The 12,500-nt window shown below is 34.3% G+C and overlaps 1 protein-coding gene across 6 annotated transcripts in view; it reads left to right on the plus strand.

The window, feature by feature from the left end:
- The window catches only part of Ptpmeg (protein tyrosine phosphatase Meg), a 560,698-nt gene that overhangs the window by 480,300 nt on the left and 67,898 nt on the right, over positions 1–12,500 (plus strand). For 5 of the 6 annotated variants that reach the window (XM_070100756.1, XM_070100755.1, XM_070100757.1 and 2 more), the window contains one exon: positions 5,925–6,110. The exons of the other annotated variant lie outside the window; for it this stretch is intronic. In XM_070100756.1, coding sequence (XP_069956857.1) covers positions 5,925–6,110 — 186 coding nt within the window. The remainder of the gene's footprint in view (positions 1–5,924; positions 6,111–12,500) is intronic. 6 annotated transcript variants of the gene reach the window in all.

Consider the following 12,500-nt stretch of genomic DNA (forward strand, 5'->3'; position numbering starts at 1 on the left):
GATACGATAAAGCTCATGGAGCAGGAAGTGACACAGTAGCGGCCAGTGAAGAGACGGGGCCAGGAGCTGTGACTCTACCCTTGCAACCACAACACACACACACACACACACACACACACACACACACACACACACACACACCACTATTTTTACCATCGCTTCATTGGCAACTTTGTGGAGTGAGGCTATTTCAGTTTTTTTTTTTTTGTGCTGTGTGGGAACTAGATGAATGTAGATGTCCATGAGTCTGGGCCTGAGACGCTACATGACCATGCTATTACAACTTTCTTCAATATCAATTAAAATATTCTTATGGGATGTTTGTAGCTTGGTTACGTTACCTTTATGGAAACTTAGTAATGGTTTCTCTCGGAGTACACAGTAATATTGTGTTTTAGATATTTTGTTAATGTGTTTGTTCGCCTCACCTTAGTTAAGGAACAAGATACTTCAAGTGATTTATACTTGAATTTAGCTTAAGAGAACATTTATTAAAAAAAAAATATTTTTTTTGATAGAATATTCTATGTGACGCTTAAGTTTTAGCTCAGTGTTTCCAATTTTTCTTAACAGTATATTTTTCGCGTTCTTGACCAAGTGACAAATTTTTTCACCTGTGTAGGGAACAACATTCCCTTTCTAACTTGCAACATCGTGTAATTCTTGTTTTTTTTTATGTGTATTAGGTTTATATTGACATTACATTAATTATCTTGGTTATAAACTAGAGTTGTGTTACTCAAATATCCTCCAGGATGTTTCATTATGGTTCCGTATTGTCCCTAGTTAATTTGTTTATTGCTAAAATTGAAATTCTTTGAAACACCCTTACCATGATTTGTTGGCCTGTCCAAGCGTGGTGACGGTGTACAGCTGGACCTCTATTATCCTGGGATTCGAATTTGATATACAGGAAGGCCCCGCTTATACAGTACGTTAGGTTCCAGGCTACTGTTGTAAAGCAAAAATCACTGTAAAGTCAAACAGCTTTTTTTTCACTTTCAAGTGCATATAAAAACATAACATGTTTACACTTTACTAACCAATAAAGCTGACCCTAAAAAATGCATATACAGTACACAAATTATTTTAAAATACTTTCGTCCTTATGTTATTGTGAGTGCTGAATATATGTATTGTAGGAAGTCTGAATAAATGAAGAATGAGTATAATTGAAAAATGCTGTAAAGTGAAACGCTGTAAAGCAGGGCCCGTCTGTACTTGACAATGTTACCTGTCGTACCAGATCATCGCCATTTGCTGATATAAAGGCAAGGGTTTGGTGGGTTCTACATTTTGCTCACCTAATCGAATTTATCATCACAGCCTTCAACACTTCACTTGTATGTGACTTCATGTGAACTACCTCCTGCAAGTTCCTCTGCTACCACAGAGTATAATTAATTTAAATACAGTGATAGTTACATTTTTCTATGTTAAATCACCGAGGAAGATGATGTTTGCGGTCGGGTACAGAAGAACTTAGATAGATGCAGTTTTCATTTTGCATTAGCTGAGAATTTGTGTCTGATGGTTTATGTAGAGAAACGATGACATAATTCAGATTCTCAGTTTTCACTGTCAGTGTTTATATGACATGATTGATGGTGTCACCAGCCCACTGAAACCAACGATATTTATAGTTACAGGGATGCTTTGTAACAGTAGTAGTTACATGGTTGTTTTGTAACAGTAGTAGTTACATGGTTTTGTAACAGTAGTAGTTACATGGTTGTTTTGTAACAGTAGTAGTTACATGGTTTTGTAACAGTAGTAGTTACATGGTTTTGTAACAGTAGTAGTTACATGGTTTTGTAACAGTAATAGTTACATGGTTGTTTTGTAACAGTAGTATTTATATGGTTGTGTTGTAACAGTAGTTACATGGTTGTGTTGTAACAGTAGTAGTAGTTACATGGTTGTGTTGTTACAGTAGTAGTTACATGGTTGTGTTGTTACAGTAGTAGTAGTAGTTACATGGTTGTGTTGTAACAGTAGTAGTAGTTACATGGTTGTGTAGTAGTAGTAGTTACATGTGTTGTGTAGTAGTAACAGTACAGTAGTAGTTACATGGTTGTGTTGTGTAGTAGTAGTTACAGTTACAGTAGTAGTTACATGGTTGTGTTGTAACAGTAGTAGTAGTTACATGGTTGTGTTGTAACAGTAGTAGTAGTTACATGGTTGTGTTGTAACAGTAGTAGTAGTTACATGGTTGTGTTGTTACAGTAGTAGTTACATGGTTGTGTTGTTACAGTAGTAGTAGTTACATGGTTGTGTTGTTACAGTAGTAGTTACATGGTTGTGTTGTTACAGTAGTAGTAGTTACATGGTTGTGTTGTAACAGTAGTAGTAGTTACATGGTTGTGTTGTAACAGTAGTAGTAGTTACATGGTTGTGTTGTTACAGTAGTAGTTACATGGTTGTGTTGTTACAGTAGTAGTTACATGGTTGTGTTGTAACAGTAGTAGTAGTTACATGGTTGTGTTGTAACAGTAGTAGTAGTTACATGGTTGTGTTGTAACAGTAGTAGTAGTTACATGGTTGTGTTGTAACAGTAGTAGTTACATGGTTGTGTTGTAACAGTAGTTGGCAGTACTCTGTACGTTTGGTGTTGTATCATTGCTTGTGACTGACTGACTGACTGACCTTAACCTTGGTTACAAGAAGTTAGGCGATGCCTTTTTATTTTTCCTAGGATGTGAGTCATAAGCTGCAGAACTCGTCCTAAGAAACTATATAAACGTGGTCAACATTCCTGCCAACTTTATCATGTATTTTCCCAACTGACTCATTACTTCTTCAGTATTTTTTAAATAGTTCTGAATACAATTGGTGACGTCGACTGTAGTGGACTTTTACAGGAAGTGTTGACATTTGCTCCCCGGGACGAGGAAGTGTGTGTGTGTGTGTGTGTGTGTGTGTGTGTGTGTGTGTGTGTCGGGGAAGACTTGTCTGGTATTGTAAAGTGAAGCTGTAAAGTGACATTGATGAAAGGTGACTTGGCGTTCTCAAGGTTAATATCAGTACGTCGTTAAGGTTATTGGGGTCATCCAGTATGTATTCACACTGGGGGAGACCTTTTATGGCCCTGCTGGTCATAGTCTGGATAATGGAGGTCTTAGAAAGTATCTTGATCGTTTTGGGTTCCTTAACGCCGTGTAAACAAATGTTTGGTGTAAATGGTAGGTGTTGTGTTGCTCATTCAGCTAATGATATCACTTCCTTCAGAGGGAGTGTTGACGCTCATGGACGACTTTTGATTCAAGAAATTGGTTTCTTTTCTCTTTCTTGGATCAAGCATGATAATTTCCCATTATTATTCAGGCGTTGTATAATTCTACACAGCGCTTTCCCAAGAATAATATACCAGTGGGAACATTAAGGTAAACCAACTTGTCCACCAAATAGCAAATTAGTTTTCCAGCGCATTGCACACCCTTCAAGGGTGCGCAATGCTCCTGTTCCAAGGAATTAGAAGGTCCTTGAATCGAATCTGAATGCCTTCCATTTCAATAGGAGCTGCATGACTCATGTGGGTTTAGTGCTTCCTCATGAGTGTAATAACGCATTGGACAGCGTCAGCCGAGAACAGTCAAATATTTGTTGTAAGTCAAGCTGGTGAACGAGGATAAGAATACAGTGTATGTCTAGTGTAGGTAGAAGGTTGTGTCGCTGTACTTGACAGGGTTACTTGCTTTCATCCTGCTTCCTCAGTGAGGGAAGCTCCTTGTTTGGTGGAACTGGCAGCAGCTCAGACAACACCGGAAGCATCATCACAAGCAGCACTGGTAATGTAAGCACCATAAGCGCGAAGCAGTTACATCAGTAGCAGCAGCGACATGGAAAGCAGTAGTATCTCCAAATGCAGCCGCATCAGCATTATCGCTACCACAAGTAGCACCGCTAACAGCAGCAGTGGAGCACCACCAAGACCAACAGCATATCAGGCATCAGGTGCAGCAAAACTAACAGCACCATCTACAGTAGAAACATCATGAGTACCACCAACAGCATCAGTGCCATCAGCAGAAGCAGCATCAGCACCACCAGAAACGCCATCAGCAACAACGTTAATTCCCCCAACAGCACAAGCAGCATCAGTGTAACAGCGCCACCACTACCAGCATTACCAACAACAGGAGCAGCAGCAGTACCAAGAGCAGGAGTAGCACCAAGAGCAGCAGCACCAGCAGCAGTACCAATAGCAGGAGTAGCACCAAGAGCAGCAGCACCAGCAGCAGTACCAATAGCAGGAGTAGCACCAAGAGCAGCAGCACCAGCAGCATTACCACCAACAGCAGTACCAGCAGCAGCAGCACCACCACCACCACCAACAGCAGTACCAGCAGCAGCAGCACCAACAGCAGTAGCACCAACAGCAGTACCAGAAGTAGTAACACTAATAGCAGTACCAGCAGCAGCAGCACCAACAGCAACAGTACCAATAGCAGTACCAGCAGCACTAACAGTAGTAGTAGTACCATTAGCAGCAACAGCAGCACCAACAACAGCAGTACTAATAGCAGCAGCAACAGTAGCAGCAGCAGTAGCAGGTGGAGGAGGGTGGGTAGGGGCAGGCCGGTAGCCCGGGTACTCCTGGACATCAACATGGTCCCTCACCTTTAAACTGTTGCTAATTTTAGACGGTATAGGAGTGTGTCCCAGTCATTGAGGAGTGGCTGTCTGGGAGGAGGTTGTGGCATCCCACCTCACAACCCTTAACCTCACAACCCCCCTTTAATCTTACAACCACCCCATAGCCTCACAACCCACCCTTAACCTCATAACCGCTACCCCTTAACCTCACAACCACCACCCCTTAACCTCAACCACCACCACCTCAGCCTCACAACCAATCCACCTCACAACCTTCTCACAAACTAAAACATCTTTACGATCAGCATACTGGCAACCAACCCACAACTCCTCACAACTACCCTCTAGAATGATATTGATATCTCGTGGACGCTTTTTTTTTTCTTTTTTTGGAGGGAGGGGATGAAGTCTAATTTAAGATCTACGGAAATGTCATGATTAGAATGTCGCGTATCTCTCATGATTAGTCAGAATGTCATGTATCCCTCATGATTAATCATAATGTCGTGTAACCCTCATGATTAATCAGGGTGTCGTGTATCCCTCATGATTAGTTAGGATGTCATGTATACGTCATGATTAGTTAGGATGCTATGTTGGGTATGTATGGGAGTGGAAGTTGAGAGTTGTTTGCCGTAGATATGCGGAAGTGTCCATCGCATATAAACTTGACTAGTTATTTTTTTTTTTTTTTGTAAAATACAGCGTTGGTAGCAAGATATTGTGGCGTGATGGACCAGTAGCTTTAATAACACGAGGACTGCATGTCACATCTACTACACAGTTTGGGGAGGGAACTTTAGACAACGTTTCTCTCTTGTCTTGAACAGAAACGTCCTCTGAAGTTTCCTCTCCAAGTTGTAGATTTGTTGTGATTTCATCCACCGTATTGACGTGTATTCTTCACTATGGTAAACTTGTTGTGTGATCGGGGAAAGTTGTAGCGTGTTAAGTGATATAATCAAGTCAATAAGAAACTCGTGTACAAAGGTAGGTGACGTGGGCACATTAATTACACCTACTCATTATTTATTCAACGCGCTATGTATTTTGATCAACGACTTTCTATACACTTTTCATACTTTTTCTCATTTCCAGGTATTTTAGGGACTAATTCTCCAACACTTTTATCTTAAGCGTAACTCTTGCCCCCTTCTTAAATGTATTTTGCTTTTTTTTTTTTTTTTTGCATCCATTTTGGGGTAAGGGGATTCAGAATGTTTTTATTCTTGAACTTTTCTCTCTGGGTGGCTTGGTGTTCACTGCTTGCTGGTGTAGGTGGCACTCATTCTTGGCCTCTTCTTCTGGCCTGGCCTGGCCGTCCACAGCCGGGGGGAGGAAGCGAGGAGAGCGCCCACGGCCTTGTCACCATCAGGATGAAGCCTGACGAAGGTGGCAAGTTTGGCTTCAACGTCAAGGGCGGCGCTGACCAGAACCTGCCCGTCCTGGTGTCCAGAGTAGCACCCAATACCCCTGCAGACAGGTGCTACCCGAGGCTCAACGAAGGTGATCAGGTGAGTTTAGGAGCAGACCTCAAGCTGGGCTGCGGAGGTAGCAGATCCTTCGAAACCAGTCACAGGTTTGTCGGGTAAATCCAGGACCAGGTGACTATGGAACCAGGTGAATTCAAGACCAGGAGACTCTGGGACTAGGCAAATCCGGGATCTAGTAACCCCTGTATTAATTTAAGATCGAGTTTGTTTCAGAAGCCAGACAAATATACACGATTTACTGATAAAGGTATTAAAGTCAAGGTGCTATGTATTCCTCCTCACATAAACATTCAAAAACATACTGAGGTTTATATCTAGACTAAATATATATTGAGAGAGTGCTGAATAATTATGGATGGCCAAACAGAAGTTTAACAAGTATTACTTAGAAAGAAATGGCAGAGTTTGAAGAAGGTAGGAGTTGAAATGTATTAATAAATCCATTTTTTAAGGAAATATCATTAATTGGTAGATTAGAAGAGAACTTTTCCCGGAGTTTTGACCCCAGAGGGTTCACCTAGGTCCCTAGGATGACCTAAGAAAGCCAAGACTCCCTCCGTTGGAGTGCTGTAGCTCCTTCCCTAGAATGAGACCCACATTAGTCGACTGATTCCTAGATATCAATTTTACTGCTAAGCTAACAAGGGTATAAAAAATTAGGCAACTTTCTCACAAGTTTCGCTTCGTTCTAAGTCTAGTAGCAACAACGTCTGTAGTAGTTCACTCATCTTGTTACTCTATCCATAAACATGTCCATTCCATTGATTCTTCGAGCAGTGGAGCTGCTAATTCTTATATGTACTCTTACTTTCTTCAAACTCATTTTCTAATTCATTTCTAATAACAATTCTTAAATTTTTGTTAGAGAAACTTAAAATTATACTCGATATTGTTTTAGCTTACTGCTAATTTAGCCAAGGAATAGAATTTATCATGTTTCCGGAATACACAGAAGTTTGACTCGAATCCCTTTGTTAAAAAATCGTTGTATTCATGTCTTGTCTGGCTTTAGGCACAAAAATGTTACATTTAGATCATAGGCTATTTCAAGCAAGGGATGGGGATGCGGAATTGAACTGTGTGTGTATGTAGCTTCTGCAAGCTTGAGATCAAAACGCGCGGTAAACAAAGTAGTTGGCATGATGGACTTAATTATTAATTCTAATATTTCTTTGAATCGCATTACCATCAGGCTAGTTTACTATTATTAATTCTAATATTTTTCTGAATCGCATTACCACCAGGCTAGTTTACTATTATTAATTCTAATATTTTTCTGAATCGCATTAACATCAGGCTAGTTTACTGTAACAGCTCTGGCGACCTCTCACTCACAAGATTTTGGAGAGCTACATTATCTGTGTAGTAAGTCTGCGTGATGTTATTTTCATTCTGTAGACTTCCTAGAACACTAAATATAGCAGTTTGATGAAGACTGTGTGATCAGTTTCTTAGGAGGATAGTTGGTCAGATATCAGAGACTTACCTAGCTTGATACAATTCAGGCAGACCAAACATTTTAATATGCGTGGCTGTTATCTGAAACCTAGTGTTCCAAGAATTCTTCAGAGACAACATTGCCTTTATCACCAGGCAGAAGCTTCAGTCCTGTCATGAGACTGACTTCGCATACTCAACCTAATTCTTTCCTCATACTAAGAAATTTAATCATTATAGAACAGCCTAGAATAATTCATAGGACTTCAATTTGCATTTTTTTTTAGGTACAACTTGTATTATTTTGCAGGACTAAAACTGGTGCCTGGTAATCTATCAGCGATCTTGTATAAACTCTGTACCTCATTTTGGTTATTCTAGCATTGACACTATAAATAAGGCTGTAATCTACTCGAGTTCTGAGAACTCTCGAGACAGTCTTCCAACATTGTTGATTTTCTTTCTCTACAGCCGTTGCAGTCAAGATATTTGTACTAGGAAACAACGTGTAATAATGTTGGTAGAATTACCGACAGTAAGTCCTTTTACTTTACATAGGAAACAACCAGTAAATTTGCTCTTACCTTTAAAGAGTGGCCAAAGAGGATGAAATAGAGCATTACAGCAGAAAGTGGACAGACCCCCAGTGAAAAGCAAGGGGGCAGTGAGCGCACTCGAAGGTAACTCAGTGAATGTAAAGGTACCAACCTATTTGAGGACCCTTCATACACCCGGACATTACAGACTTAGTTGTCGTCAAAAGGGAATTGATAAATTCCTCAAGCAAGCTCCTGATCGACCAGGCTGTGGTGCACACGTTGGACTAATAGGTCTGATGCAGTGCTCCTTAAGTGGATGTGACTTGCACCTGACTATCTTAGGCCAGTAGGTGACTTGGACTTGCCTAGCATGGGCCAGTAGACCTACTGAAGCGTTCATACTTATGTTCTTATTGCCGACTACTATGAAAACAGACAAGTTTCCAAACAAGTTTTTATTCAGACAACGTTTCTCAAATCTCTACAGTTCACAATGACTTGAAGCAACGCTATCCCACTATAATTAAGCTTAGGCTGCAACTTTTGTCAGTCTTCATATTTAGTAGTACACTTTTATGGTTACCAGTTTGTTTATTAAACATTTTGAACTTCGGCATAACTGTGTGTGTGTGTGTGTGTGTGTGTGTGTGTGTGTGTGTGTGTGTGTGTGTGTGTGTGTGTGTCTGTGTGTGTGTCTGTGTCTGTGTGTGTGTCTGTGTGTGTGTGTCTGTGTGTGTGTGTATGTATGTATGTATGTATTATATATATATATATATATATATATATATATATATATATATATATATATTATATATATATATAATGAAAGTAGTTTGTTAGATTATGTATTGGTGGATAAAAGGTTGATGGGTAGGCTCCAGGATGTACATGTTTATAGAGGGGCAACTGATATATCGGATCATTATTTAGTTGTAACTACAGTTAGAGTAAGAGGTAGAAGGGAAAAGAGGGAGGTGGCAACAACAAGTAAGAGGGAGGTGAAAGTGTATAAACTAAGGGAGGAGGACGTTCGGGTGAGATATAAGCGACTATTGGCAGAAAGGTGAGCTAGTGCAAAGATGAGTAGTGGGGGGGGAGGGTTTGAAGAGGGTTGGAATGGTTTTAAAAATGCAGTATTAGAATGTGGGGCAGAAGTTTGTGGTTATAGGAGGGTGGGGGCAGGAGGAAAGAGGAGTGACTGGTGGAATGATGAAGTAAAGGGTGTGATAAGAGAAAAAGGTAACTTATGAGAGGTTTTTACAAAGCAGAAGTGTTATAAGAAGAGCAGAGTATATGGAGAGTAAAAGAAAGGTGAAGAGAGTGGTGAGAGAGTGCAAAAGGAGAGCAGATGATAGTGGGAGAGGCACTGTCAAGAAATTTTAATGAAAATAAGAAAAAATTTTGGAGTGAGTTAAACAAGTTAAGAAAGCCTAGGGAAAGTATGGATTTGTCAGTTAAAAACAGAGTAGGGGAATTAGTAGATGGGGAGATGGAGGTATTAGGTAGATGGCGAGAATATTTTGAGGAACTTTTAAATGTTAAGGAAGAAAGGGAGGCGGTAATTTCATGCACTGACCAGGGAGGTATACCATCTTTTAGGAGTGAAGAAGAGCAGAATGTAAGTGTGGTGGAAGTACGTGAGGCATTACGTAGAATGAAAGGGGGTAAAGCAGCTGGAACTGATGGGATCACGACAGAAATGTTAAAATCAGGGGGGGATATAGTGTTGGAGTGGTTGATACTTTTGTTTAATAAATGTATGAAAGAGGGGAGGGTACCTAGGGATTGGCGGAGAGCATGTATAGTCCCTTTATATAAAGGGAAAGGGGACAAAAGAGACTGTAAAAATTAGAGGAATAAGTTTACTGAGTATACCAGGAAAAGTGTACGGTAGGGTTATAATTGAAAGAATTAGAGGTAAGACAGAATGTAGGATTGCGGATGAGCAAGGAGGTTTCAGAGTGGGTAGGGGATGTGTAGATCAAGTGTTTACATTGAAGAATATATGTGAACAGTATTTAGATAAAGGTAGGGAAGTTTTTATTGCATTTATGGATTTAGAAAAGGCATAGAATAAGGCCCCCTTTTTTGGGGGGGGTTTTTTTTAAAAAGGGGGTTTTTAAAACCCCTTTTAAAAGGAAATTTGGGGGAAAAGGGGGAAATTTTTTTATGTTGGGGGGGGGGTGAAAAAAAAAAAAATTAGGGCTTTTTTTCAATGTATGAAACCGAAAAAGGGGAAATGTTAATTTAAAAATTTTATATTATTTAAATAAATTTTTATTATAATTAAAGTTTAAATGTTGATTTGAGACTTGAAAAAAATGTAAGGGGGTTAAAATTTAAGAAGAAAATTTTTTTTTATTTTTTTTTTTGGGACCCGGGTTAACGGGGTCTTGAAAAAATTTAAAAATTAAAAAATTTTTTTAATTTTAAATAAATTTTTATATTTTAAATTTATAATTTTTAATTTTTAAATTAAAATTCCCAATAAAATTTTTCTTCTTAAAAGAATACTTTTTAAAAAGAAAAAAATTTGGGATGCAATAATTTTTAAAATTTTGGCCAAAGAAAAAAATATATTTATTTTTTTTATATTAAATTATTAAAAAATTAAAATATATTTATTTATAAAATAAATTTTTTTTATAAAATTAATTTTTAAATTTGTTTAAAATTAAAATTTTAATTAAATTAAAAAAAAAAATTTTTTTTAAAAAAAAAATTTTAAAAATTAATTTTAAAAATTTTTAAATTAAGTTTTAAAATTTCCCAAGTTTTAAAATTTTTTAATAATTAATTAAATATTAATTTTTTAATTAAATTTTTTAAAATTTTAAATAAAATTTTAAAAATTTTTAAATTTGTAAAATTTTAATATAATAAAATTTTATTAAAATTTTATTATTTTAAAAAAAATTAAATATTTTAAAATTTAAAAAATTTTTTTTTTAAAATTTTTTAATAAAAATTTTTAAATTTTTTAAAATTTTTAAAAAATTTAATTTTTTAAAAAATTTTTAAAAAAAAATTTAAAAAAATTTTTTAAAATTTTTGTTTTTTTTTTAAAAATTTTTTTAATTTATTTTTTTTAAAAATTTTTAAAATTTTAAAACAATTTTATTTTTAAATTTTTTATTATAATAAAAAATAAAATTTTATTTAAAAAAATTTTTAAATTTTAAAAAAATTTTTTTATATTATTAAAATTTAAAATTTTTATAAAATTTAAAATTTAAAAAAAATTTAAAAATTTTTTTTTGATTAAAAAAAAATTTTTATTAAATATATTATTTTAAAAATTTTAAAAATTTTTTATTAAATTTTTTTTTTTAATTTTTAAAAATTATTAAAATTTTTAATTTAAAATTTTTAAAAATATTTATTAAAAAAATTTTAAAATTTTTATTAAAATTTTTTTTTAATAAATTTATTAAATATTAAAAATATAAAAATATAATAAATTTTTTATTTTAAAATTTTTTATATTTTTTAATTATATTTTAAAAATTTTATTAAAAATTTTTTAAAATAATAATATAAAAAAATTTTTTAATTTTTAAAATTTTAAAAAATAAAAAAATATTTTTTTAAAATTTTTTTAAAAATTATAAAAAAATTTAAATTTAAAATTTTTTTAATAATTTTTAAAATTTTTTAAATTTAAAATTTTTATTTAATTTTTTTTTTTAATTTAAAAATTATAAAATTTTTTAAAAAAATATTTTTTTTTTAAAATTTTTATTTTTTTATATTTTAAAAATATAATTTTAAATTTTTTAAATTTTTTTTTATATTAAATTTATTAAAAAAAAAATAATAAATTTTATTTTAAATTTTATTTATTTTATATTTTTAAATTTTTTTTAATTTTTAAATTTCAAATTTTAAATTTTTTTAAAATTTTTAAATTTAAAATTTTTTTATAAAAATAAATTTTTATTTTAATTTTTAAAAATTTAAATATTTTAAATTTTTAAAAAAATTTTTTTTTTAAAATATATTATATATATATATATATTATATATATTATATATATATATTATATATTTTATATATATAAAAATTTTTATATATTATATATATATAAAAATATATATATATAATATATATATATATAAATATATATATATATAATATATATATATATATATATATATATATATATATATATATATATATATATATATATATATATATATAATATAAAGTTTTTTCCCTTTCTGGGGGTTTAGGGTCCCTGGGACAGTTCTAGGGAATTCTTTATATATTTATAAAAAATAAAAAATATATAGGGTAAGATATAAACACCCACTGGAGGATAGATCTAATGAGACGGGAAAAGGGGTTCGAAGAGATATGTGGGTTTTAAAAATTTTAAAAGGTTGGGAGGTTCAGGGAATTTTTGGGTTAAGAAAGTGGGTGCGGAGGGAAGGGG

Source organism: Cherax quadricarinatus, chromosome 74 (genome assembly GCF_038502225.1).
Source record: "Cherax quadricarinatus isolate ZL_2023a chromosome 74, ASM3850222v1, whole genome shotgun sequence".
NCBI classification, from domain to species: Eukaryota; Metazoa; Arthropoda; class Malacostraca; order Decapoda; family Parastacidae; genus Cherax; species Cherax quadricarinatus.